The 27,012-nt window shown below is 48.0% G+C and overlaps 1 protein-coding gene across 1 annotated transcript in view; it reads left to right on the top strand.

Annotated features, from left to right (window-relative positions):
• LOC146869601 (butyrophilin subfamily 3 member A2-like) overlaps nucleotides 1–27,012 on the top strand; it is a 721,276-nt gene that overhangs the window by 242,837 nt on the left and 451,427 nt on the right. Inside the window, exon 3 of the mRNA XM_085640159.1 lies at nucleotides 21,086–21,433. Coding sequence (XP_085496285.1) covers nucleotides 21,086–21,433 — 348 coding nt within the window. The remainder of the gene's footprint in view (nucleotides 1–21,085; nucleotides 21,434–27,012) is intronic.

The following is a 27,012-nucleotide window of genomic DNA, read 5'->3' as shown; positions in this document are numbered from 1 at the left end:
GTTTAGCCTCAAGTCAATCATAAAAGACATACAAGCAATCTGCCTCATGGTAACGCAGCACCGATACGTACTGGACTTAAAGACCGCAATCGAGGAAGAGATATCTGCCAAGACTGTAGCCTTCTGCTGTACCTTTATCCCAGGGAATGACTTGGACAGTGGAATTCTGGCTCCTGCCATTCAAGTATTGTACAATCTGCGAAGAGAACTGCCCGATGAAAAAGGTGCCCCTGAGCAGGAGTGGTTTTCAAATTGGTTCTCCTGACTCCCATGATGGATATATGGTTTCTGTAAATCACAGTTGCTAGTTATCTTTATGTTGCTATCAGTATGTGGGGTTATACAATTGGGGATCACCTGCTGTAAAAACACAGTTCTCAAAATGGGAAGAATGTAGGTAAATAGGAGGGTAGAAGTTGTCAAAAGTGAGCTTAAGGAGCAACAGGTCCTAAATATAGTACCTTTCCAAGTGCATGAGTTATGTACTGTAGTTGAAGAATATATGGAAATCGATGAATTTATTGATGAAAATTGATGAAAATGAAATCTTGTCCTTATTACCCGAATTACCAGTTGTGAACTCTACATCAACCCTGACTCGCAAATATGTGGTAAAGCAGACCCTGAAACCTAGGCCCGGGATTGCTGATTGATAGGTCACGGGTGGGAGGGTGTGTAGCTGGCAGACAAACACTTGGAGCGGGACACTTGATCAATCCCACAGATAGGCACAGCGACATTACAAAGGGTCATTAAAACAGCATAAAAGCCAAATGCCACATGAGTTGGGAATACATAGCCAATCAAGATCTAGCACACGTAGTGATCATGCGCTCCCCATGCCAGACATTTGGCCATGTTATCCATTGGCCACTTTATGTCCACGTGAGGTCGAGACTCACCTGTGGTAACCATTAGCCTGTAACTATATTCTCAGCCGTAATGTTTAAATACACAAACTGTTGCTGTTATGCTAAATGCCTCTTGTTTTATGTTTTGTAAGGGAATTCAAACTCAAGCAACATATCAAAGGCCTTTTCGAGGCCTAACGGTAGAGCAGGTGTGTTTGGGTGAAGTTGCGGGGCCAGGGCCATTAGTCTGTAAAGTTGTCGGATATTGCTAGAGCTGAAATGTCTTGGTATAAATCTGTTTAGGTGCGGGTGGACCAAAGTAGGCATAAGTGTGTGTCAATAGCTCGCATGAACTTAGCTAAGTATCTTATAATCAATGTTAAATATGATTATGGGTAAGTAGGATGCAGGATTTAGTGGATCCTCATGGGGTTTCAAGATGGGGAATAGCCATGCCTCCCTCAATGTTTCGGGAAGGACCATTGTCTGAGGGACCTTCTGATAAAGGTGGGCCAGCTTGGCAACTAGGGTGGTGTAGTAGCCCTTAGAGAACTCCACGGAAAGACTGTCTAGGTCCTGCTTTTTTACCAGAGGAAAGATGTTTGATAGTGACCATAATCTCCTGGGAAATGTGATGGGATCATCTTCTTCCGTATGAGTGGCTAAGTCTATCTTAGGGAGGGGTGTATTTCTTAGAAAGACGTGCAACCCGCACTGAATGCGTTTGTGTGGTCTCAGAAGGTCGTAATCTGGAGAGATCTAGTTTCAGATGAAAGAATCCATGCAAGAAGCCAGACAAATTTGTCAGCTTTTGCATATGTATGTGTGCTGTGTAAGTCAACCACTCTAAACATTGAAGTTTCTCGAGTAGTCAAGTTTACTCTTTTTTACAGAGCGATGAAGGTCGCCCGGGTCGGGGAGTCCATTACTGCCCTACGTTCTGTTGAGATATATTCCATTTCTATTTTGGATAGGTTGAATTCTAGGGAGCGATGGGTGTGGACCACTGTTAAGATACAATGTCTGCGGGTGAACATTTTAATCGCCTTACATTCTGCTGAAAGGTAGGAGGCTGAGAAGAAGGAAGACTCCAGGTGGGGATGGGTGTGTGAGCGTACCCCCACTCCAAGGACATTAAAATAGAGCTGTGGTCCGAGATTGTCCTGCCAAGGTAATCAGTCGTTGTAATCATAGGGAAGATATATAATGTGCAGACCATTCTATCCAAGCACACATAGAGATCATGTATAAGTGAATAGAACGAGTACAGCCTTGGTGGTTGCAGAGAAGCTAGACATCGGAGGAAGAAAAGAGATGAAGCCATTGTGTCGATATAGCAGAAATTGCAACCATGGGTGCAGTGGGCAGAGGAGGGTACAATCTGTAGATCGTGGTCTTGATTACACAATTAAAGCCACTCCCTATAAGCCAGGGGCAAATGGCCCGGGCTGCCAATACAATGGATAGGTGGGCTAAGGAGTTGGGGAATGGCGTGTGTGGTGTGTTCACATTGCCAACAACCAATTGTATGGTCGTTGAAGCATACCAGAAGGAGTAGAAATTTTCCTGCGGGTCTTTGATTGAACTTTGGAATACAAAGGGAACCCCAGACCTAATCCAGGTAGTGACTGCTCGGGCATATGTTAAGTAGTTTTTGCTGAACATCTGACCCCTCTGACATTTTTGTAGATGGGTACCGTCCTCTTGGTTAATGTAGAAACACTGAAGATAAGCTATGTAAACAATGTGGCGTTGTAGTAAAGAGTGGATCTTATAATGTTTTACGAGGTAATGCATGCCATAAATGTTCCATTAGATCAAATTTTATGTGGGCTTGGAGGGCATGGTGTAGGAGATGACATGTGTAGTGCATCACAAGGTATACACCGGGTGTCCCATGGGGCCTCCAGTTGCACTCAACCCAGCAGGGGGAGGCGGGGAGAGAAACAAAGGAGAGAGGGGAAGGAGGAAGGGATAGGACAGTCTGATACCGCCTCACAGTACAACGCTGAAATAGTAATAACAGCAAAGGAAACATAAGTAAAAATACAACAGGTAAAGAATACTCTGGGCAGTGTGATAGTTGCATACTGTCCAATTGCTAAGAAGCAAAGAAGTTGTGATCTCAAGGGAAGGGGGAGAAAAAAAGATGCAGCAGGGAACCCATCAAAGCAGGACCTATTCCGGGTCCATGCTGGTGAAATTGGAGCAGAAGCACAGCATCAGAGAGGAGGAACTAGGGTTTTTCCAATTGAGCTAGTTCCAGGGAGCCTGGGCGAGGGAGCCAAGGAATCTAAGCAGGGGTGTTCGAAGAATGAGAAAGTAAAAGCCGGAATCCTGAGGGCGCTGTATATGAATTGAGTCTTAGAGGATTTTGTCAGGACTCTGCGGGGTGGGGAGAGTCCTCTGGATTCCTGAGAAGTGAAGGAGTCCACATGAGGTCCTCTGAATTTCAGAAGCCGGGGTGGGGGGGGGGGGGCCTGACTGCAGGAAAGTCCAGTCCCCAAAGGAAGCTGCTAGCTGTAGGTAGGCTTGACAAGCGGTTTGCACTTGCTCCAAGGTAGGTGGGTCTAAGTTGGAGCTGAGCCTGCGGGCTGGGCCCCCGTCAGCACCATCAACTCAGCCTTGACCTCCCCAGTGGATCTACTGGGATTTCTGGTAGATTGGGGTGTTGTGTTATGGGCTTCTGTCCAGTCCCAGGCTGATTGCGGATCTGTGAAGAAGAAGGTTTTTCTGTTAAAGAGGATCTTCAAATGGGAAGAGAAAAGAAGGGAGTATGATATGTCAAATTCCCTTATCTTTTCCTTGAACCCCTTGAGAGATGCCTGTTGCCGCTGTGTCACTAGCGTATAATCATCATGCAGATGTTGTTGTGATGGGAAGGGCATTCCGCATCCTCCATCATGTGCTATCAGTAGCGAATGCGGCCCTCCAAGTCCCATTCTTGTTGTAAAGCTTTGATTTGTGGTTGGTCTGCTTGTGGTGATTTTTGTACCCTGACAATTCTATCTGAGATTTTCCGGTGGTCGTTTCGGGGAAGATTGACGTCCAGTACAGCAGCATCCATTTTTGATTCTAAAGACGTTCATGTGGAGGCAACCGTCAGTAGTATTATGTCCTGTTTCAACAAGTCCAAAGCTGTGGTGGTTCCCTGTTGGATGTTTGGAAGTCCATCATTCCTTCATTGGCGAGTATGCCCCATGGTATCTGAGTTCATCGGTACTTGAAATTATACCAAACGGGGTGAGGAGCTGAGCCGATACCAAGAGATAAAGCCAAAGAGAGAGGGCTAGTGAAAGAGGAATCAGATAAGGTCTAGATTGTAAATGGAGATCCAGGGGGCCCTCAGGAACCCACTTACCATAGGTGAAGCAACACTGGGGGAGCACGAGCAGTCCCTCCAAGAAAAAAGAAGTCCAAGAAATTTCCTGGTAAGGCACAACTCCAAGAAGGTGGTGACTCCTCCACTGGAAACATGTAGATGGGGTTAGTAGACTGGTGGGGCCCCAGGCAAAGCAGCAGGTGTAAGAAGGGCCAGCATTCCCCTCCCAGTGCTATAGAAGGGGCCTTCTGTCCAGCAGTGATAAGGAGTAGTGGTCACAGGAGTAGTGGTCCCCCCACTAAGAATGGAGAAGCCTCTAGGCACCCCTCCAGCCAGGGAAGGCCAGACAAGGCCCAGAGAGTGAGGCTTTCTGGCCCGGGGTCCAGTGGAGTAAGACACTCCAAAGTCCAGTCCAAGGGCCCAATCCCTAAGACAGTGTGGGCTCAGGTGATCTGGGTCATCAGGGGAGTCTGGGCTACAATGCGAGTGCCCGAAAGCCCAATGCACTCACAGTGCTGCTGAGTCGATCGACAGAAATTGAGGGCTCCCTCAGGAGGCAGTACTGCAGATAGGAGAAGGTGCAGTCGCGGGCCCCCTTGGCACTTCGTTCGGGACCAGTCTCTCATTTCTCTGCTCTGGGTGCGGCAGACAGTGACAGGCGTACACAGACCTCAAGGTATCGGGCAGATGGCCCGGCAGAAGAGATGAGCTTTCCAGATGGGTGAAGCTGAACTCCTCGATTCAGACTACGCCAGTGAGGATGGCTGGACGACCCTCTCAGGGTCGTCAGTGACCCGGGGCAACATTAACAAGGGCAAGTGCAGATGAGCCCGGAGTCTCCGGGTAAGTTACGGATGGCATGGGCTCATAGGCTCACCGCTGGAGGTTCAGAAAAGTCTGTCCTCATTGTCAGTCTGGTTGCCACTCCCCCAGCCCACAAACTAGCTAGAGGTCCAGTGGATAAAGGGCTATCCTCCAGGGAGAGGAATTGCAATATCACTGGCGGTTCCCTCCCCAGGTGAAAACAAACTTTTATTTGGCATTATACTTGCCCCCTGGGGGTGGGGCCTTTCTTGGAAAAAGCCACCCCCAGAATTTGAGAGTGCCATGGTTGGACTGGCCTATAGGCAATCTGGCATTGTCCGAAGGGCAATCTGGCAATGTCCGAAGGAGTGGCCGGACAGTATGTGAGCTTGCTTTTTTATTGTTTGTGGACTGGTTTTGTGAACTGTATGGATTGCTCAAATCCATACAGTCTCTCATACCATGCATAACACTTATACAGAGTATATTTACTAGTTCAAAACGGCCCTGATTTGTAAATGTGTCCCTCTTTTCTTTTTAACCTATATAATGGGGGGCATATTTCTTTTAGTAGGCATTATTTCCCCCGGGGGGCTTAATCACACCCTCTTCAGAGGCGCAATTGTGCCCTCAAGGAAAAACAAACATTTTACCTATTATTTCTACTAAGGGAAAAATACATAATAAGTGCTACCAGGGTTTCCAAGTCCATGAGTAATGTGATGCTCCAGTCCCATTTTTTTCTGTGATTTGTAGTCTTGTTTATTGCCTTATAAAAGAGGACTAAAAGTCCCATAAAGCACAGGAAAAAACCTGGCATGGAATAGGGACATATGCCTAGCCCGTGCCATGCCATGCCATTTTTATTTCGCCTTGTGCTGCAATCGAGCCCTCAATAGGCTCAATATATGTATGCCTCTGGAGGTTGGCCCATGTCACACGGGTGTGACCCGCCACAAGGTACATCAATTCATCACTTCATGGCTGCAATTTTGCTTTCTCACAAACACAATGCCTCCCATAAGAGTGTGCCCTTAAACCTGGGGAGGGGGGACTCCCCAAAAAAAAGAAATATGTCCCTGTCACTTTTTCCCCAGGGTTTGGAGGCCATATTGGGATATAATAAGAAACATCCTCCAATCTAAAGAACAAATGACCCCCAATGTGGGTCAGCCCATGTCCATGGTACCTAGTGATTGCTGCTAATTGGTCGCTGTCCATCTGCAATCCACGAGCAGGAATGTGTTGAGAAAGGCATTGCTGGAAACGGGACACTTTCCCTTTTCCAGTGATGCCTCCCTCAAAACTGGGGCGGCCGCCTTAGGCCTGATGTATGTGAATTAATGGAAAAATTAAAGTTGAGAAACGGAAACCAATCCCCCTCTGCAAGATCAGCATGGTAGATTGGCATTAGCGGAGCTGCATGTTGACAACGGAATACGTTCCAGGTCCATTGTGGCTGGAGTGGCCCTTAGATCCAGTGAGGGATAGTGCACTAGTGCACTATTTATATAATACACCACTGCGTTCGAGATACAGCTCTGATGTAATGATGTGTCTAGATGTTAGAAGCTATCTCCAAGCGGACAACAAAATACTGGGGTATCTTGTTCTGCTCCTAGCCTTGAACTAAGTGTTGAGATAGTGTTGCAGGAAAGGCTTTCTAAAAACAAGCAGCAAGTACAGCATCACCCTCAGATTTATATCATGTAAGTGAAGCACGCAAGAATAATAAGACTAAAATGAAGCCTGCTAAAATGTGTACAATATAAAACTAAAATGGAGAACCAAAGTGAGCCCCAGAGGGCTTCACCACACAGATGGTTCACATTTTATTACTTTCTATTATTATGTATGTGATTGTTAATTTGTCACTTAATAGCATAAAACCTTTTCAGTAAATGTGTTATTTTTTTAATTCTGATGCCTAAAGTTTTTTAGTATTTTTTTTTAAAAAAACAGCTCACTTAATTTATGTGGCATGATTAGATAGGAAAACCATGTCTTTCTTTACTGTTTAAGTTCTGTGCATCAATTCTAACCAAGACCAGCTGTTATTTGGTAGGTTTTTGCCTGAACGGTATAAAGATTTATAGACAGCTAACAGTGAATAGTGAGAATGTTTTTCACTGATTGGTTCTGAGTGATATCAAATAGGCAACAAGCGCTTTACTGAGGGGCTCTGCGTGACATCAAATAGACAAAAAGAATGAGGCTCGAGTTCTCTAGGATTTCAGTCAGAATTCTGAGGTCAAAAGCATCCCATTATTCACTTTTCTAGCTTGCATCAAGCAAAGCTGTCTGGTTGCTAATTACTTCTTTAGGACATTCTGAAAGCTGACCTAAGAACATGTTCCGCCAATTGATTACCATTGGCTTTGTGGTTTGTCACTCACATTTGCTTACTTTCTATTTGCTGGCTTTTTTTGTTTTAGGCTGTGTAGCATATCGTTATCCCTCCTGTAGAGCAAAGGCAGTTTACTGTATTTTTACATGAGTGGTCACTTTCTTAAAACATGCCTTTACGTTTTGTTCTGATCTTGTCACATTTGTTGTGCATTCAAAGACAGAGGTCAAATGTCAGGCTCTGTCTTCCGATATGTGAAAGGAAAGGTGTTTGTCTAGCACACAAAACAATGTAAATGTCTGTAATTGAACTGTGCAAATATTTCATAATATATCACCATTAGGAAAGCATAACTAAAGCACATTTTTTGTAACTCTGAAGTAGGCTGGAAACATATTTTAAATCTATCAAAAAAATCAATACACTAGGTGACTCTATTTCTACACTTTATCATGTGTGCGCTGTATTTTTTTTTACCAGTAACACTTTATATCTCTGCAAATGTAAGGATCGTTGCAATTGAAAATGTGTTATCTGTAATGGCAGTGCACTATCATGCCATGCATACTCCACTCCACATCCCTCCACTCTGCATGACACTTTACAACACTCCACTCTATGCCACTCTACTCCACTCCACTCTCCGCTACTCTAGTCCACTCTACGGCACTCTACTTCACTACACTTCCCCCTAGGCCATACTTCTTTACTCCACTCTAGAGCACTCCACACCACTTCACTCTGCCCCACTCTACGCCACTGCACATTACGACATTCCACTCTATGACACTCTACTCTAGCCCATTCCACTCAACACTACTCTACACCACTCCAGTCTGTAACACTTTATGCCACTCTACGATACTCTGTGCTACTTCATGCCATACTTCGCTACTCCACACTACAGCACTCCACACCACTTCACTCTATTCCTCTCTACTCCACTCCACTCTATGCCACTTCACTCTACACCACTCCACTCTATGCCACTCTACTCCACCCTGAGCCACTCTATGCCACTCCACTCTATGCCACTCTACTCCACCCTGAGCCACTCTATGCCACTCCACTCTGTGCCACTCTACAATACTCTACGCCACTCCATTACATGCTACTCTACTTCACTCGTCACTGCTCTCTACACTCTAGTACCCTCCACTCTACTACACTCCTCAGCACTTTACTCCACTCTACAACACTTTACTCCACTTGATGCTGTGCCACTCTACAACACAACTCTCTCCTCCACTCTTCTCCCCTCCACTCTCTCCCTCTCTTCTCCCCTCCACTCTCTCCCTCTCTTCTCTACGACACTCTACTCCACTCTATGCCACTCCATTCTATGACACTCTGCAGCACTCTATGGCACTTAACTCTAGGCCACTCCACAACTTAACTCCACTCTGTGACACTATGCCACTCCACTCAGTGCCACTTTACTCATCTCTATGCCTCTCCACACCATTTTACTCCAGTCTACTCTATGCTACACCACTCCATTCTATTGTAGAACACTCTACTCCACTCTACGCTCCTCCACTATATAACACCCAACTCTGTGCTCCTTCACTCTATGGCACTCCAATCTACGACACAGTTTCACTCTACAACTCTCTATGCTCCTCCACTCTACGATACTTTATTCGACTCTACAACAGTTTATTCCACTCCAACCTACACCCCTAAACTCTACGACCCTCACTCAACAACTCTCCACTCTACGACAATCTATACCACTCTACTCCACTCCAGGACACTGTACCAAACTCCATTAGACTCTACGTGTTAGAGGTCGGGGTCGCTAGTTGGCAATGGTATACACCTTTGTCCAAGTAGGGACCCTTCGTCTACGTCAGGGAAAGGGGATTACACTACTGGATAACCCCTGCTCACCCCCTTGGTAGCTTGGCACGAGCAGGCAGTCTTATTTCAGAGGCAGTGAGTTAAGCATTTGTGAACACATACAGTAATACAGTGAAAACACTACAAACGGACACCACACCGGGATGTATAAAATAAGTATTCTTTATATAGACTTATAGACTTATCACAAGACCATAAGCGCCAAAAATCCACAATACGATAATTTACGATGCTACTTCACGAAGTAATTAAAAAATAGGCTCTTCAATTCAAATAGTCTCTAGCAACAGATAACCCCAACGGGAGTTATCCCAACAACAAAGCAAAAGTGTTCTCGAGGTACGGCACCGACTGCGAGGGGCGCAGCGTCAGGCCCTGAGTCAAGACAGACCCCCACAGAACAGTACCTGAAGAAAGTAAACAAAGACAGTTCACGGCGTCGGAGAGATGTGATGTCGTTTGGCACGTTGCAGTGTAGGTTCCTTGCTTCGGGGGAAAGCGATGCGTTGTTGCCCTGGATGCTTGTGCAAGCAGGGGGGGGGCGGCGTCGGTCCTGACCGGAGAGGAGGTGACGTTGCGGCAGCGCTGGTACAACAGGTCCTTACGATGTCACTAGGTCGATGGATTCTTGTTCACCTTTGTCGATGGTCGGCTTCGTACAGATGCTGGTCTTGGAGTCGAAGCAAAAACCAAAGGAAATGATGGACGGAGTGTTGAACATTGCAAGCACTCACCCCCAGTCAACTGATCTGGGTTTAATCCATTACCTTTCTTTAGCCCACTCTGCCACCCCAGTTCACACATGGCCATATGCAAATCAGTCTGACCCTGTGCCTCATGGGAACAGTCCAGCCCGAACTGCCAAGCCATGTCTTCCCTGGACCGGAAACAAGCTTCCTAGGACCGGTTTCTGGCATTTCAGCCGTCTTCAGCCAGGCTTGCTTGAATCCAGTGGCAAAGTGAGCAAGGGACTCACGTCTGAGCATACCCTGACAACTTATGGCGAACAAAGCAAAAACCAAAGGAAATAATGGACGGAGTGTTGAACATTGCAAGCACTCACCCCCAGTCAACTGATCTGGGTTTAATCCATCACCGTTCTTTAGCCCACTCTGCCACCCCAGTTCACACATGGCCATATGCAAATCAGTCTGACCCTGTGCCTCATGGGAACAGTCCAGCCCGAACTGCCAAGCCATGTCTTCCCAGGACCGGAACCAAGCTTCCTAGGACCGGTTTCTGGCATTTCAGCCGTCTTCAGCCAGGCTTGCTTGAATCCAGTGGCAAAGTGGTCTTGGAGTCGATACAGCTCAGCAGCGGCGTCAGTCTACGGTTCACGTCAGAGCAGCGCTCACGGCTTCGATGCAGATGGCAGCGACGTTCGCAGGCTTGAGAGTTGCAGAGTTCCTCTGTAGCGGCTGAAACAGCAAGTTCCAGCAGCATGCAAACAGGAGGGGCAAAGTCTTTGGTGTCCCTGAGAATTCAGACAGGAGGCAAGCTCGATTCAAGCCCTTGGAGTAATATTCTGCAAGATGATGACGTTTCTCCAGGTAGGTAAGCACAATTCTATTTAGGCCCAGGTGCTGCTCCTCCCACCACTCCTCAGGTAGATCGTCCTATTCAACCTTATTGCTGACTCGCCCTGTCTCCTGGCGTCCCCCAAACCCTGTCACTCACAAAACCAGACATACAATAAACATGCTTAGCAAAGACAGGCTGGATGGTTAGGCAAGAAAATACCTACTTTCTGGTATTTTCAAACACAGAATGTTAAAACCAACTTCACTAAAAGATGCATTTTATCACTCTGAGTTCAGGCATACTAAACTCGACTCTCTACACAGTTCCCTGAGTCAGTTAGGATTATAAGGTGTTACAATCAAACTGCCCAATCTGGCCTATGGGAACAGGTAGCCTTGCAATAGTGAAACACGCAAATTACGTAAATAGGTTGTAATTCACTATCAGGTCATGCCACACGCACGAGGGCATGACCTACCCTTTTCATACAATGCACCCTGCCCGTGGGCCTACCGTAGGGGTGACTAATATGCAGAAAAAGGGAGTCGACACAGCATTCTCAGACTGCGTATGTTGCTCTGCGGTGGCAGGCCCGAGTTACACTTTAAGGGCTGCTTCGGTGGGGGGCACAATCGGTGCTGCAAGCCACCAGCAGTATTTGAGTTACAAGCCCTGGGCACACGCGGTGCAAAAATATGAGGGTCTGACAGTAACCCAAATAAATCAATCGCGGAGTCACTAATCAGCACATCAATTTAACACAGGGAGCACTTGCAGTGTGGCACTGAATAGCAGTGTCACAGTGCCCAAAGCATCTAGACCAGCAAAACATATCAAAAACAGAGGAGGCAATCGAAGAAAATGGAAGGGAGACTCACACCAATGGTACCAGGTCTAACACGTGTCCCCTCCAGCTGAAATGTGGGGAGGACTACCCTTCCACTGGGGAGTTCTCTTCACTAAGGCGGAAAAATCTGGACAGACCATCAGCATTGGCGTGTTCTGTGCCAGGGCGGTGTTCCACCGTGAAGTCCATCCCCTGTAGGGAAATGGACCACCTCAGCAACTTAGGGTTCTCACCCCTCATCTGCATCAACCATCTGAGGGGCCTGAGGTCTGTCTGAACCCAGAAGTGAGTCTCATACAAGTATGGTCTCAACTTCTTCAGTGCCCAGACCACAGCAAATGCCTCACGCTCAATTGCACTCCACCTCTGTTCCCGTGGACGTAGCCTCCTACTGATAAAGGCTACAGGTTGGTCTAGGCCTTCCTCATTAATCTGTGACAGAACAGCCCCCACACCATGTTCTGAAGCGTCTGTTTGGACAACAAATTCCTTTGAGAAGTTGGGCGCCTAAAGTACAGGTGCAGTACACATGGCAGTCTTCAGGGCGTCAAAAGCCTTCTGACAGGTGTCAGTCCAGTTCACTTTCTTGGGCTGCTTCCTGGAAGTTAGCTCCATCAAGGATGCAACGATGTTGCCATACCCCTTGACAATCCTCCTGTAGTACCCTGTGAGTCCTAAAAAGGCTCTCACCTGTGACCGAGTCTTCGGGGGTTCCCATGCCAGGATGGTATCAATCTTGGGATGCAGGGGCGCCACCTGGCCGCTCCCCACCTGGTGCCCCGAGTACACCATGGAACCCTGCCAGATATGGCACTTACTCGCCTTGATCGTGAGGCCTGCCTTCCGTAGTGCCATCAACACTTCCCAGAGGTGTCACAGATGTTCTTCCCAACTGACGCTGAACGCTGCGATGTCGTCACGGTAGGCAGCACTAAAATCTTCCAGCCCAGCCAACAACCGGTTGACCAACCTCTGAAAGGTGGCAGAGGCATTCTTCATCCCAAAGGGCATAACCCGGAATTGGTAGTGCCCATCTGGTGTGGAGAATGCTGACCGCTCCTTTTCCCCATCAGTCAACGCGATCTGCCAGTATCCAGACGTCAGATCAAACGTACTGAGGTACTGTGCAGCTCCTAGCCGAACAATGAGCTCATCAGCTCTGGGGATGGGTGCGCATCAGTCCTGGTGACTGAATTGAGTCCTCGGTAGTCCACACAGAACTGGAGTTTGGGTGTGGCACCAGGCGCGGCAGCTTTCGGGAACAAGACCACTGGGCTGGCCCACGGGCTGTAAGAGGTCTCAATCACCCCTAAGGCAAACATCTTGGAGACCTCCTCCTTGATGTGAGCTCCGACCCTGTCAGTCACTCTGCAAGCCTTGTGCTTCACGGAAGGACTGTCCCCAGTGTCCACGTCATGGACTCACCAATCAGTGATACCGGAAACCAGGGAGAACAAATCAGAGAATTGCCCCAACAGTTGGCGCTCTGGAGTCAGGGTGGCCGAGAGATTGACCCCAATTACTGACCCATCTTGCTCGGACGCAGACAGGAGGTCCGGAAGAGGCTCGGTCTCCTCCTCCATTCCATCATCCGTCGCTAGGAGCATGCCCACTTCAGACCTTTCTAAGTGGGGCTTCAGGCGGTTAACGTGCAGTACCCGCAAAGAGTTCCTCAGAGACCACAAGTAAACCAAGTAGGTGACATCACTCTTGCGCTCCACCACCACAAATTGTCTGGTCCACCTGTCCTGGAACACGCGGGGCTCTACAGGGGCCATGACCCAAACCTTCTGTCCAGGCTGAAGCTCGATCAGAGTGGCATTCTGATCGTACCACCGCTTCATCTCCTCCTGGCTGGCTTCCAGATTTGCCTGAGCAAGCTGTCTGAAACGCCGAGTCTGGTTCCTGAAGGCCAGCATGTAACTTTATACATCCTGTGGAGGTTTCCTGGGAGATTGCTCCCAGCCTTCCTTGACCAAACTCAAAGGCCCTCATACCGGGTGCCCATACAGCAGATCAAAGGGGCTGAACCCTAAGGACTTCTGCGGCACCCCACGGTACGCAAACAAAAGGCATGGTAAGAGGAAGTCCCACTTATGCCTCATGGGTTCTTCGAGACCCATATTCATGCCTTTCAGGGTCGGGTTGAACCTTTCCACCAGCCTGTTACCTTGAGGGTGGTAAGGAGTGGTGAACTTGTACGTAACACCGCACTCCTGCCACAGAGACTTCATATAATTCGATATGAAGTTGGTATCTCGGTCGGACACCACCTCTCGGGGAAACCCCACACGGGAAAAAAATCCCCATCAGTGCACGTCCCACCGCGGGGTCCGGAGAGGGATGGCATGCGGGTAGCATGGTCCACCAAGACCAGGATAAAGCTGTTGCCCATGGCTGTCTTGGAGTTCTGTGGCCCCACAATGTCAATGCCCACCCGCTCAAAGGGGGAACTAACTACCAGGAAGTGTTAGAGAGGAGCCTTTTGCTTGCTTCCACTCTTCCCACTTGCCTGGCAAGTTTGACATGTCCTACAATGAGTGTCTGAACTCGTCCGCATCTGGGGCCAATAAAAATAGGTGACAAGCCTTTCAAAGGTCTTGTCCTGCCCCAGATGTCCAGCTAATGGCACGTCATGAGCCAACCCCAGTAGGAAGGCTCTGAAGCGCTGGGGTACCACCAGCTCATGGGCAGATCCAGGCTCAGCAACCTTAGGCTCGCTATACAGGAGGTTGTTCTCCCAGTAGATCCATTGTGATCCACACTGATCACCTGCTGCCTGGATTGTGGCCTGTCAGCACAAACCCACAAGAGAAGGGCAATTATTTTGCTCCGCACAAATCTTCCCTGGTGAGGCCTCCTTCCTGCTGCCAATGGGTCAGCTCAGGCAGGTCCTCTAGTTCAGCCACTTGTTCCCCCATCGGTTCCAGGGCATCCCCCTCGAGGTCTGCCTCCTCCTGGACCGCAGGAACTACGGGGGCTGGTTTCCCATGCCCCCACCTCTTCTCTTAAAGGCAGGGATCTGTGCCATACTTTCAGGCTCCAGAATCTCTTGCACACCCTTACTGTCTGCCATCGACCGGGTGGTCACACACGCCCACTCCGGCAGACCCAACATCTCTAAATGAGACCTTCTCTCCACCTTAGCCCAAGGGGAGTTCTACAAATCGTTGCCCAACAGACAGTCAACAGGCATGGCGGGCCTCACAGCTACTTGAAGAGTACCCGAGACCCCCCCACTCAAACGGAACTTGAGCCACCTCACACTGGCTCTGCGAGTTGTCCGCTGCAACTACAGGGAAGAATGCATGGGGGATAACCTGCTCTTGGGACACCAGCCGGCAACTGACGGCGAATGGAGGAATGGAGGACGGCGGTCACACTCGCCCCGGTGTCGCATAGAGCTTCCACCCTATGGCCATTGATGGTCACCCACTTCCTGTACTTCTTAGTGTTATCAGGCAGCTGGGTCCTTGGGACCATCTCAAAGTCTCCTAGCGAGACAAGGGACATTTCTGCGGGACCCCACCCACCTTGGGCACCCATCTCCTCCCCTCCCAGGACTACACTTGCCATCTGACGGGGCTGTGCATGTGGTGGTGCTTTGGAGTCCTTTAGAGGACATTGTGCATCGTACCAATGGTGGCCCACTTGACCACACGTAAAGCACTTAAAGGGGCCCAAAGGGGACCCTCTGAACAGGTTTACCTGTCAGGGCTTCTTGCTTCTTCTCAGCGGGAGGCTGGGAACCCTTCCCTTGGCTCCCTTGGGAATTACTTTGGGGCCCTTTCTGGAACTCCCTCTGTTTCCCTTGTCCCCCCCACTGTTCTGCTGGGGACCCTGCCCACCTTTGTCAAAGTCTCCCACGTGACCCTTGTGGACCCGGGTATCCTCAGCAAGCTTCCTAGGGTTAGTCAACTTGTATCAATAAGGTGCTGGCGTAGCTCTGGGAAACAATTAGCAGACAAGTGTTCCCATGCAAACAAATCATAGAGTGCTTCAAAAGTGTCCACTTTGCTACCCTTCACCCAACCATCCATCGCTCTGCAAAAGAAAGGCTGATATTCCACCCAAGTAGTTGCCACCAGCTTCTTACAGTTCCTGAACCTCTGTCTATAGTGCTCGGGGGTCAAACCATACCTTGTCATCAGGGCTTCCTTCATGTGGGCATAAGACATCCTATTCTCACTCGGTAGGTCTAACAGTGTATCCCTCCCATCACTCACAAAGCGGCCCCACAACCCTGCTCTCTAATCCTTCTCAGGGACCCGGTGGGCCAACATTGCTATCTCGTATGCTGCAAACCACTGCCCAATATTTTCCTGTCTATGAACCTCCTTGATGACATCTTTTGGGATGTAGACTCGGCTTTCTACAGGAACAGATGGTGCGCTGCCACCAGAGGGATTGAGTTCTAAGCCTTTTGCTTTGAGCTCCAACTCCCTCAACATTCTCTCATGTTCCAACCTCATTCTCTCTCTCTCCAAGGACACCCTACTATTCTCTAGGTCCCTCTGACCTTCCATCTTAAGCTTGGCCATCTCCAGCTTGTGCATCCAATCTCTCTGTCCGTCTTCCAACTCTGCGGGAGACAGGCCCTTGGAATGGACGCTACTGCCAGGCAGGGACGGTACCCCTGCCCTGGCTGTAACCAACAAATTATCCAGCTGCAGTGCTCCATCCCCGGCTGGCTCCGCCACCAGCTCTGGGGCATTCCGTGCTTCGACCCAGGCCCTCAGCGCCTTTTGGTACTCATCTTTCTTGGAAATACCAGGGGTCGCAACTCTCAATTTTTCGGCAGAATTGCTTCAGCTGTTTCACGTTGTAACTTTCCAACCTCTCTTCTTTGAATTCTAGATCCATGGATGACGGATGTTGGTCTGCTCATGGCAGCACGAATAGGCAGCTCTCAGTAGCAAAAATAGCTGTCCAATGGAAACTTTTCTACTAAAAAGTACGTGGTCGTGTTTTGGTCTGCACTCACTTGTAGTGTACACCAATCACTGTATATGCGTAACAAATGCAAGTCCGAATCCTCACCGCTGCCACCAATGTTAGAGGTTGGGGTCTCTAGTTGGCAATGGTATACACCTTTGTCCAAGTAGGGACCCTTCGTCTACGTCAGGGAAATGGGATTACACTACTGGATAACCCCTGCTCACCCCCTTGGTAGTTTGGCACGAGCAGGCAGGTTTATCTCAGAGGCAGTACGTTAAGCATTTGTGAACAAATACAGTAATACAGTGAAAACATCACAAAGAAACAACACACTGGGATGTATAAAAATAAGTATTATTTATATAGACTTATCACAAGACCATAAACGACAAAAATCCACAATACGATAATTTACGATGATACTTCACAAAGTAATTAAAAAATAGGTTCTTCAATTCAAATAGTCTCTAGCAACAGATAACCCCAACGGGAGATATCCTAACAACGAAGCAAAAGTGTTCTCGAGGTACGGCACTGCCTGCGAGGGGCTCAGCGTCGGGCCCGGAATCAAGACAGACCTCCAAAGAACAGTACCTGAAGAAAGTAAACAAAGACAGTTCACGGTGTCGGGGAGATGTAGTTTGGCACGTTGCAGCGTCGGTTCCTTGCTTCGGGGAAAGCGATGCGTCGTTGCCCTGGATACTTGTGCAGGCAGGGGGAGGCATCGGTCCTGACCCGAGAGGTGACGTTGCGGCAGCGCCGGCACCACAGGTCCTTACGATGTCGCTAGGTCGATGGATTCAATCAATCAATCATTCATGACATTTGTATAGCGCGCTACTCACCCAGGGGGGTCTCAAGGCGCTGTGGGAGGGGGGGGCGTCACTGCTTGAAAAGCCAGGTCTTGAGTTGCTTCCTGAAGGAGAGATGGTCCTGGGTTAGCCGGAGGTGGATGGGGAGGGAGTTCCGTGTCTTGGCTGCCAGGTAGGAGAAGGATCTTCCACCGGCGGTGGCTCGGCGGATGCGTGGAACGGCAGCGAGGGCGTGGCTGGTTGACCGTAGCTGGCGGGTGGGTGTGTAGAAGGTCAGGCGGTCGTTGAGGTACTTGGGGCCCAGGTCGTGGAGAGCCTTGTGTGCGTGGGTGAGGAGTCTGAACGTGATCCTCCAGTGCAGGTCTCTCAGGTGGCCGGAGATGTGGCTGTGTCGGGGGATGTCCAGGACGAGTCGTGCGGAGGCGTTCTGGATGCGTTGGAGTCTTTTCTGAAGTTTGGCCATGGTTCCGGCGTAGAGGGCGTTCCCGTAGTCCAGTCGGCTGGTGACGAGTGCCTGGGTGACCGTCTTCCTGGTTTCATTGGGGATCCAACGGAAGATCTTTCGGAGCATGCGCAGGATGTTGAAGCATGATGACGATACGGCGTTGACTTGTCTGGTCATCGAGAGGGAGGAGTCCAGGATGAAGCCTAGGTTATGTGTGTGGTCCGTTGGCTTGGGAGTGGAGCCCAGGGCGGCGGGCCACCAGGAGTCGTCCCAGGCGGAGGGAGATGGTCCCAGGATGAGGACTTCCGTCTTGTCTGAGTTCAGTTTCAGGCGGCTGTTCTTCATCCATTCGGCGACGTCTTTCATCCCCTTGTTTAGGCTGGTTCTGGCGGAGGCTGGGTCGTTGGTGAGGGAGAGGATCAGCTGGGTGTCGTCTGCGTAGGAGATGATGTTGAGGTTGTGTTGGCGTGCGATGGCTGCGAGGGGGCTCATGTATACGTTGAAGAGGGTGGGGCTGAGTGAAGATCCTTGTGGTATGCCGCAGATGACTTCGGTGGCCTCGGATCTGAACGGGGGGAGGCGGACTCTCTGGGTCACCTTGGTCACCTTTGTCGATGGTCGGCTCCGTAAAGATATTGGTCTTGGAGTCGATACGGCTCAGCAGCAGCGGCGGTCTATGGTTCACGTCAGAGCAGCGCTCACGACTTCGATGCAGATGGTAGCAACGTTCGCAGGCTTGAGAGTTGCAGAGTTCCTCTGTAGCGGCTGTAGCAGCAAGTTCCAGAAGCACACAAACAGGAGGGTCGAAGTCTTTTGTATCCCTGAGACTGCAGACAGGGAGCAAGCTCGATTCAAGCCCTTGGAGTAATATTCTGCAAGATGATGAAGTTCCTTTTAGATGGTTCCTTCTCCTTTCCTCGGCAATGAAGACACTACTGCAGGCCAACCCACTACAGCACACTGGCAGAGGGGCAGAGGGGCAGTACAACTCCTGCAGCTTCCTTCAGTGCTTGTCATCGGCAAAGGTTTGTCTTGTGTTCCCAGAAGTGATCTAAAGTCTTGGGGTCTGGGCCCCAATATTTATACTCAGAATTCCTTTGTCCTCTGGAGGCAGAGGGTCCTGTACCTGGTCCAAACCGGTTCGGGGTGCACCCGGCCAGTGCTCAAAGTCTTTCTTTGTCAGAGTAGGCCAGGGTTCTCAGACACACCACAGGAGGTGGAGCCAGCATTGTGGAAGGTAGGCACAGCTCTATTCAGGCCCAGGTGCTACTCCTCCCACCACTCCTCAGGTAGATCGTCCTATTCAACCTAGTGCTGACTCACCCTGTCTCCTGGCATCCCCCAGACCCTGTCAGTCACAAAACCAGACATACAATACACATGCTTAGCAAAGGCAGGCTGGATGGTTAGGCAAGAATATACCTACTTTCTAAAAGTGGTATTTTCAAACACAGAATGTTAAAACCAGCTTCACTAAAGATGCATTTTATCACTTTGAGTTCAGGCATACTAAACTCGACTCTCTACCTAGTTCCCTGAGTCAGATAGGATTATAACGTGTTATAATCAAACTGCCCAATCTGGTCTATGGGAAAAGGTAGCCTTGCAATAGTAAAACACGAAATAGGTTGTAATTCACTAATCAGGTCATGCCACAAGCACCAGGGCATGACCTACCTTTTTCATACAACGCACCTGCCCGTAGGCCTACAGTAGGGGTGACTAATATGCAGAAAAACAAAAGGTTTAAGGACCGGTGAGTGGGTGCACTCGCAGAGTCGATACAGCAGTCTCAGACTGCGTACGGTGCTCTGCGGTGGCAGGCCCGAGTTAAACTTTAGGGGCTGCTTCGGTGGGTGGCACAATCGGTGCTGCAAGCCCACGAGCAGTATTTGAGCCCTGGGAACACGCGGTGCACAATATGAGGGTCTGACAGTAACCCAAATAAATCAATTGTGGAGTCACTAATCAGCACATCAATTTAACACAGGGAGCACTTGCACTGTGGCACTGAATAGCAGTGGTACAGTGTCCAAAACATATCAAAAACATAGGCAGCAATCGGAAAAAATGGAAGGGAGACTCATGCCAATGGTACCAGGTCTAACACTACTCCACTACAATCTGCGTCACTTTACTCCACTCCACTCTACAACACATTACTCCACTCTTCACCACTCCAGTCTACACCACTCTATGCTTTCCCACTCTACAACATTCTATGCCACTCCATTCTGCTCCACTCTACGCCCTCCACTCTATGCCCCTCTACTCTACACCACTACACTCTACACCTCTGTATTCCACCCTACTCTTCTGTTTGCCACTCCATTCTCACAATCTCCTCCTTGATTCTCTAAACCAGTAACTTTTAGCTATGCTGAACAGCAGCCAAGCTGCTGTACAACATGGCTAAAAAACATTGCAAAGCCAATTACTCTTGCATAGGTGAGACCTATTGGCTTTGCCGAGGCTTGTTCTAATTTAGGACAACCATGAGTATATGAAGATGAAGTGCTATCCCTACAAGCTGCATGAGGATTGTAGGTTGAATTAGACAACACACACCTACATGAGAGCAAACCAGTGAAACTCCTGAAATTATTAACGAGTTCTGAGTGGTGTGTACTCAGGGGTATATTTACAAGGAGGTAGCACAACCGCATCATAATTTTTTTGACGCAGCGTTGGCGCAATCAGTGCTCCACGCTGCTCCATATTTACAAATGCATTGAGCCCCCAGGACACTTTTATATAACAGAAGGGGCTGCCGATGCTTATGCAGCCCCTTCTGTGCTGGCGAACATAAAGTGCCATCCCCATCTTCAGAGGGTGTTCCCTCACTTGCATGGGGGCGTGCACCATGCAAATGAGGGAATCCATTTGCCTCTGCGCCTGCACTGTATTTCAGTGCGTCCCCTGACTGCAGCCTTCTGGAGGGGGGCAGGAGGTCTAGTGTACCCCCCAGACATCCACTTGCAGGCAGGTACTGCCCCTGAACTGCACCCGCCTGCAAGGGGATCGCTAATCCCCCTTCAAAGTGCAGGCAGGTTGCCGCCTGCACTGTGGAAACATGGAGCTGCTGCAAAGCAGCCTCCGTTTTTCACAGGAATGCACCGCCTCCAAGGCAGCGCAAGTTCGCGGCTGCACTGGGGGCAGCACATTCACCATAATACGGCACATTTGCCTTGACTGCACCGGGCGCATATTTTAAAAGGTGCTCACTAGGAGAGATAATCTGCAGCACATTCGAGGATTATGCCCCAATTTACACTTTGTATGTTTCATGCTATGTGTTTCTTCTCTTAACAGTCTACATATTTATTTTTTCTCAGGGTTATTTTCTGTCATTGGACTGGACCTGCCCCTGGTCATCCCTCTTGGAGAAGATGCTGTGTTACCATGTCACCTGTCACCCCAGATCAATGCAGAGAACATGACTATAAGGTGGTTTAAAGGCAAATACCAGAACCTTGTCCACTTGTATCGGAAAAGAGAGGACCAGTATGAATATCAGATGGAAGAGTACAGAAGCAGGACAACCCTTATTAAAGATGGCATCAAAGCTGGCAGCGTGTCCTTGATAATACACAATGTTCGTCGTTCTGATAATGGCATGTACACATGTCTCTATAATACAGGATCCTTCTATGAAGAGGCAGGAGTGGAATTAAAGGTGGCAGGTCAGTCACATGTACATTTCATTCTAACACTATTGTTATGATCACCCTGTTCAATCATATTCAGTATCTCAGAAACTTCACAGAGATGCGAGCATACAAGCAAGAGAAACGCCCTTCTCAAAATATATAGCAATGTTCTTTTAGTTCAGTCATAATACAGCTTTTGAGACTAGGGGACTGGTTTAAACACAGCGGCGGCTCCTCCGCTAAGGCGGAGAAGTGTCCCCCCACTGTTTTGTAGCAGTAAAAGGAAGGAAACATAAAATGATAATAACTCGAGGCCCCACTGCTTTGAAGCAGTGAAAGAAAGGAAACCTAAAATGATAATAACTCGAGGCCCCGCTGCTTTGAAGCAGTGAAAGAAAGGAAACCTAAAACGATAATAACTCGAGGCCCCGCTGCTTTGAAGCAGCAAAGAAAGGAAACATAAAACGATAATAACTGGAGGCCCCGCTGCTTTGAAGCAGCAAAGAAAGGAAACCTAAAACGATAATAACTGGAGGCCCCGCTGCTTTGAAGCAGTGAAAGAAAGGAAACATAAAACGATAATAACTGGAGGCCCCGCTGCTTTGAAGCAGTGAAAGAAAGGAAACATAAAACGATAATAACTGGAGGCCCCGCTGCTTTGAAGCAGTGAAAGAAAGGAAACATAAAACGATAATAACTGGAGGCCCCGCTGCTTTGAAGCAGTAAAAGAAAGGAAACCTAAAACGATAATAACTGGAGGCCCCGCTGCTTTGAAGCAGTGAAAGAAAGGAAGCCTAAAACGATAATAACTGGAGGCCCCGCTGCTTTGAAGCAGTGAAAGAAAGGAAACCTAAAACGATAATAACTGGAGGCCCCGCTGCTTTGAAGCAGTGAAAGAAAGGAAACCTAAAACGATAATAACTGGAGGCCCCGCTGCTTTGAAGCAGTAAAAGAAAGGAAACCTAAAATGATAATAACTGGAGGCCCCGCTGCTTTGAAGCAGTGAAAGAAAGGAAACATAAAATGATAATAACTGGAGGCCCCGCTGCCCCGCTGCTTGGAAGCAGTGAAAGAAAGGAAACATAAAATGATAATAACTGGAGGCCCCGCTGCTTTGGAGCAGTAAAAGAAAGGAAACATAAAATGATAATAACTGGAGGCCCCGCTGCTTTGAAGCAGTAAAAGAAAGGAAACATAAAATGATAATAACTGGAGGCCCCACTGCTTTGAAGCAGTAAAAGAAAGGAAACATAAAATGCTAATAACTGGAGGCCCCGCTGCTTTGAAGCAGTAAAAGAAAGGAAACATAAAATGCTAATAACTGGAGGCCCCGCTGCTTTGGAGCAGTAAAAGAAAGGAAACATAAAATGATAATAACTGGAGGCCCCGCTGCTTTGAAGCAGTAAAAGAAAGGAAACATAAAATGATAATAACTGGAGGCCCCGCTGCTTTGAAGCAGTGAAAGGAAGGAAACCTAAAATGATAATAACTGGAGGCCCCACTGCTTTGAAGTAGTGAAATAAAGGAAACCTAAAATGATAATAACTCGAGGCCCCACTGCTTTGAAGCAGTGAAAGAAAGGAAACCTAAAATAATAATAACTCGAGGCCCCGCTGCTTTGGAGCAGTAAAAGAAAGGAAACATAAAATGCTAATAACTGGAGGCCCCGCTGCTTTGAAGCAGTAAAAGAAAGGAAACATAAAATGCTAATAACTGGAGGCCCCGCTGCTTTGGAGCAGTAAAAGAAAGGAAACATAAAATGATAATAACTGGAGGCCCCGCTGCTTTGAAGCAGTAAAAGAAAGGAAACATTAAATGATAATTATTATGATCATTTTATGTTTTCCTGCTGCAGGAGGTTTGCAGGCAGGCTGGCTGCTCCGATGACAGAGAAGCAGGGGGAGGAGTGTGTTTTTTAATTTTTTTAAACCCCCTAACCCCTTTCCTGTTTAAACATTAAAGTATGGAAACTACTCCATCGGGGCGACTGAATAAAATGCTCTGTCACCTGATGCAGTAACCATGCTCTGAATTTAGACCAGTGGACATTTCATAACTTTGGCAGGAACCCCCCTCATGGAGGTTCGTGTCAATATATTTAAAGTTTGACTGACAGTATGCTCAGCTGTAGGATTGCTTTTGATGTGAGCTGGGAGTGCCAAAATTACAAGCACATTTCCGTTCATAGATTAACAGATGCTGAACTCATGAGCGGTCGGTCCGTTGAGAAGACCAAAGACCAGTAACATTATGTTCTCTGTGCTAGCTTGAGAGCGCCGTTCGACAGGAACATTGAGCATGTAGCTTGAGGGAAAAGTTATAGTGCTGTTGGCACATTAATGACGGGCTCTGCAAACCTGGCAGCTGTATGCTGGTGATAGAAAAACCTTCATAAATAAATCAGTGGGGAAAAAGGGAGCTTTAACCCATGGTATGGGGGTCATTTAAAGTTTTTTACTATCCTTTACTGTCACTTTTTTCACTGGGGTAAGGGAGAGTAAAAACTGGCTTTTTGACTGCCCGCTCTAAATCGCGCGGGCGGTAGAACGTCCAAACCTCCGGCAGCCATTGTGATGGAGTACCCTCTCCATCAAACTGTACGTCAGCCTCTATCTGTGGGGGACATGGAGTAGTCTCCATCGCTGACATACTTAAGGTCCACCCATCTGAAAATCAGGTGGGCAGCCCGTCAGTTTGGCAGAGTGGGTACTCCATCGCCGTTACAAACTCTGCCAAACTCTAACTCAGCCCCTAAGTGTCCTGAGACCAAGTTCTGACTCTGTTCAAAGTAGCTAGAATCTCTGATTCCTCTCTTTGCTTTCTTGGGTTGGGTTATTTCTTTCTTGCAGCTCTAAAACTGAAGCAATGACCCTTCTCCACTAACTCCCACCAGGTCAGTCATGGATTTCACAAAGGTTCTTTCTTCCTTCCATCTCAGTTGGCATGGATCCCAGGCCCATCGCCACTGAAGAGAGGCAGGTGGGTGCCAACATGAGTTTATTAGCTACCACGCAATCACCTCTCTCTGTCCAGAGCAGCAACTGCCCAGAATGGCATTCGCCTTCAAACATAAGGGGTGAGCACAGAACTATGGCTCATCAACACTTTGCTACATCACCAAAACCACATCCGTCCATCCATCTGTATGTTTGTTCTTCCTCTTTATTTGCACCTCACGGTCTCATTTAAAAACAATCCAACTCCACAGTGAGACTGTCAACTATAGTCTAATATTGTTAATTTCTTAAAGATGCTGTGCAATATATACTGGGATAATGCAATGGATATTCTCTAGTATCTTAATAAGCTTCTATTGTCTGTTACCAATAGGACCTTTGGAGTCAGCCCTGGTGTCTGATTGAATGGCTTTGTTGTGTATGTCATGTGTATGCTCTCCATTCAGTGGCATTTCTCCTGGTTTTTGTGTTGTCCAGCCTGGGTATTATCAGTCTCACAGTATTCTGATTGGTTGGCTTGTATCCTTCCTCTGCTGATGTTGCTTAAATTCAGGTAACTACTTTTTCAATATGGCATTAGCCAAGACCTTTTGATCTTATTAAAATAATATATGTAATATACATACATACACATTGGGTCATTGGTTAGCCCACATCAGCCATTGACTAAGTTCACTGAGACTGATAGCAATCTGCCCTTTTACAAGGAGCGCATCCACACACAAAATAGTTTCTCTAAGTGCTAGGGACTACTACAGCAATCTGTGTTTTTTTTTTAAACAAAAAAAGAATGTTTGTGTCATATTTTAATGCAGATACACATGCTCTGCATAGTCCTGCCATCCAGTGTTGGGCTTGAATGTTTGCTGGTTGATTTTCTTCAAAGAAAATATTTTTAATTCTAGATTCCACTGTGACTCCACCCTGAGCTGGCATTGCACATGTTTACCTACTCCGGGTGTCTTTTTCTGACAGTTTGAACAGGTACTAACAAGTCTCTGAGAATCGATGTGTCACACACCTTTCCTTCAGGTCCCCACGGTCAAATTTGACACCCTCAAACTAGGGAAAACCTTTGTGGTCACTTTTACTGATCAAATTCCAATTGCGAGGGCCTGGGGTCTTCTTCTGGCAGCCAGCCCTCTTGTCTTTTACGATTTCTCTGTGGATAATGCTCACAGGGTGATGGAACAGATGCCTCAGTGCCATGTCACATTCGGACTCTGGTCGGCCCCAACCAAAGACTTTGAGCTGGCAAAGCTCCTGCCTAAGAGCATCGATCCTCCACTGCTGTCCTGTAACCGCCACAACTTTACTCGAAGCTGAAAACCCTTTCGACGCTGGCAACTCCAAAGCCCTCTTTCCAAGGCCTCTGTTGATGGTGACGACTCCATCGATGACTGGCTCTGGTGACTTGGAGCAGCCAATCCTTCAGAGACTGAAGAAAGAACTTGATGCAAGGCAGAGGAGACACTTTATTCATCGAGACTCTTCATTCTTCCATAAACAGAGCAGATTTGTGCAAAACCACTCACGAAACCTGTTGAGACTCAAAAGAGGAGAATGGCCTTTAATGAGGTGTCTGCTTGGGAGACCCTCCAAACTTGCAAGGCCAAAATACAAAGAGACAGGGCCACCAGCCCTCCCCCTTGTTTCACTTCCACCTCTTCCTCCTTCACCTCCTCCAACACCACCATCCTCTGCCCCCGCACTCACAAGATGATTCCTCATATAGTATAGGTATCCACCCTGCTAACCCCTACTACATGCCCTTTGAGCCAGCACCCACAGATGACCTTTGGGGTGAAAATAGCATTCATCCTTCTAGAGATCCGGATATGGATCACTACCCTGTTAGAACCTGTTCGCAGATAAGGACACAACATACCTCAAGGTGATCCAATGGGTGGCCACCTTCCACAAGTTTCACATGCATGTCCTCCACGAGGGCAATGACTTCCTTGTGGAGTCATTGTCCAAGTCGAAGGGGATAGTCAAATTCTTGCCCATGCAAGTTAAAATCAGTTAAAGCTAGGGTGGTAACACCAAGGGATGAAAAGAAAATTACTTTTTCCTGACCATTGGTGCTGCGAACAAAAGAGTGATGTTACGTGCCACTACCCACATGACCAAACCTAACCCAGTTTTCATAAGTGTTGGCATTCCAGCTACTTTCTTCTTTTGCAGATCAATCGCCAACTCAAAGTCAGAACTTTCATGCACCTCCTAGGGATGATGCCCTCCTGCATCACCAGAGTACCCCACGCCGGCTCCAAATGCATCTATTACAAGAATGCGTTTTAGCACAATGGTCTCAAGCAGAGGGTCAATGGGAAGATCCAGGACCTGATTCTCAAAGGTAAAGTTAGACCAAAAGTCTAACTTAGATCAAAATCTAACTTTACTACTTTTCGGTATTCACAAAGGTAAGTTACAGAAATGAAAGTTACTAGTAGTAACTTACCTTTGAATACCAAACAGTTGTAAAGTTAGACTTCTGGTGTAAGTTAGACTTTTGGTATTACTTTACGTTTGTGAATCGGGCCCCTAGTGTTGCTGAAGACAAGCACCCGTCACTTTTCTTCAGGGGTGTGTAGGAAGATAGACTTCTCTGGCAGATGTCCCCCCACTTTTTGCCGCCACTGAACTACTAGA

Source organism: Triturus cristatus, chromosome 1_1 (genome assembly GCF_964204655.1).
Source record: "Triturus cristatus chromosome 1_1, aTriCri1.1, whole genome shotgun sequence".
Classification (NCBI taxonomy): Eukaryota; Metazoa; Chordata; class Amphibia; order Caudata; family Salamandridae; genus Triturus; species Triturus cristatus.
This window is presented reverse-complemented; position numbering and strand designations above follow the sequence as displayed.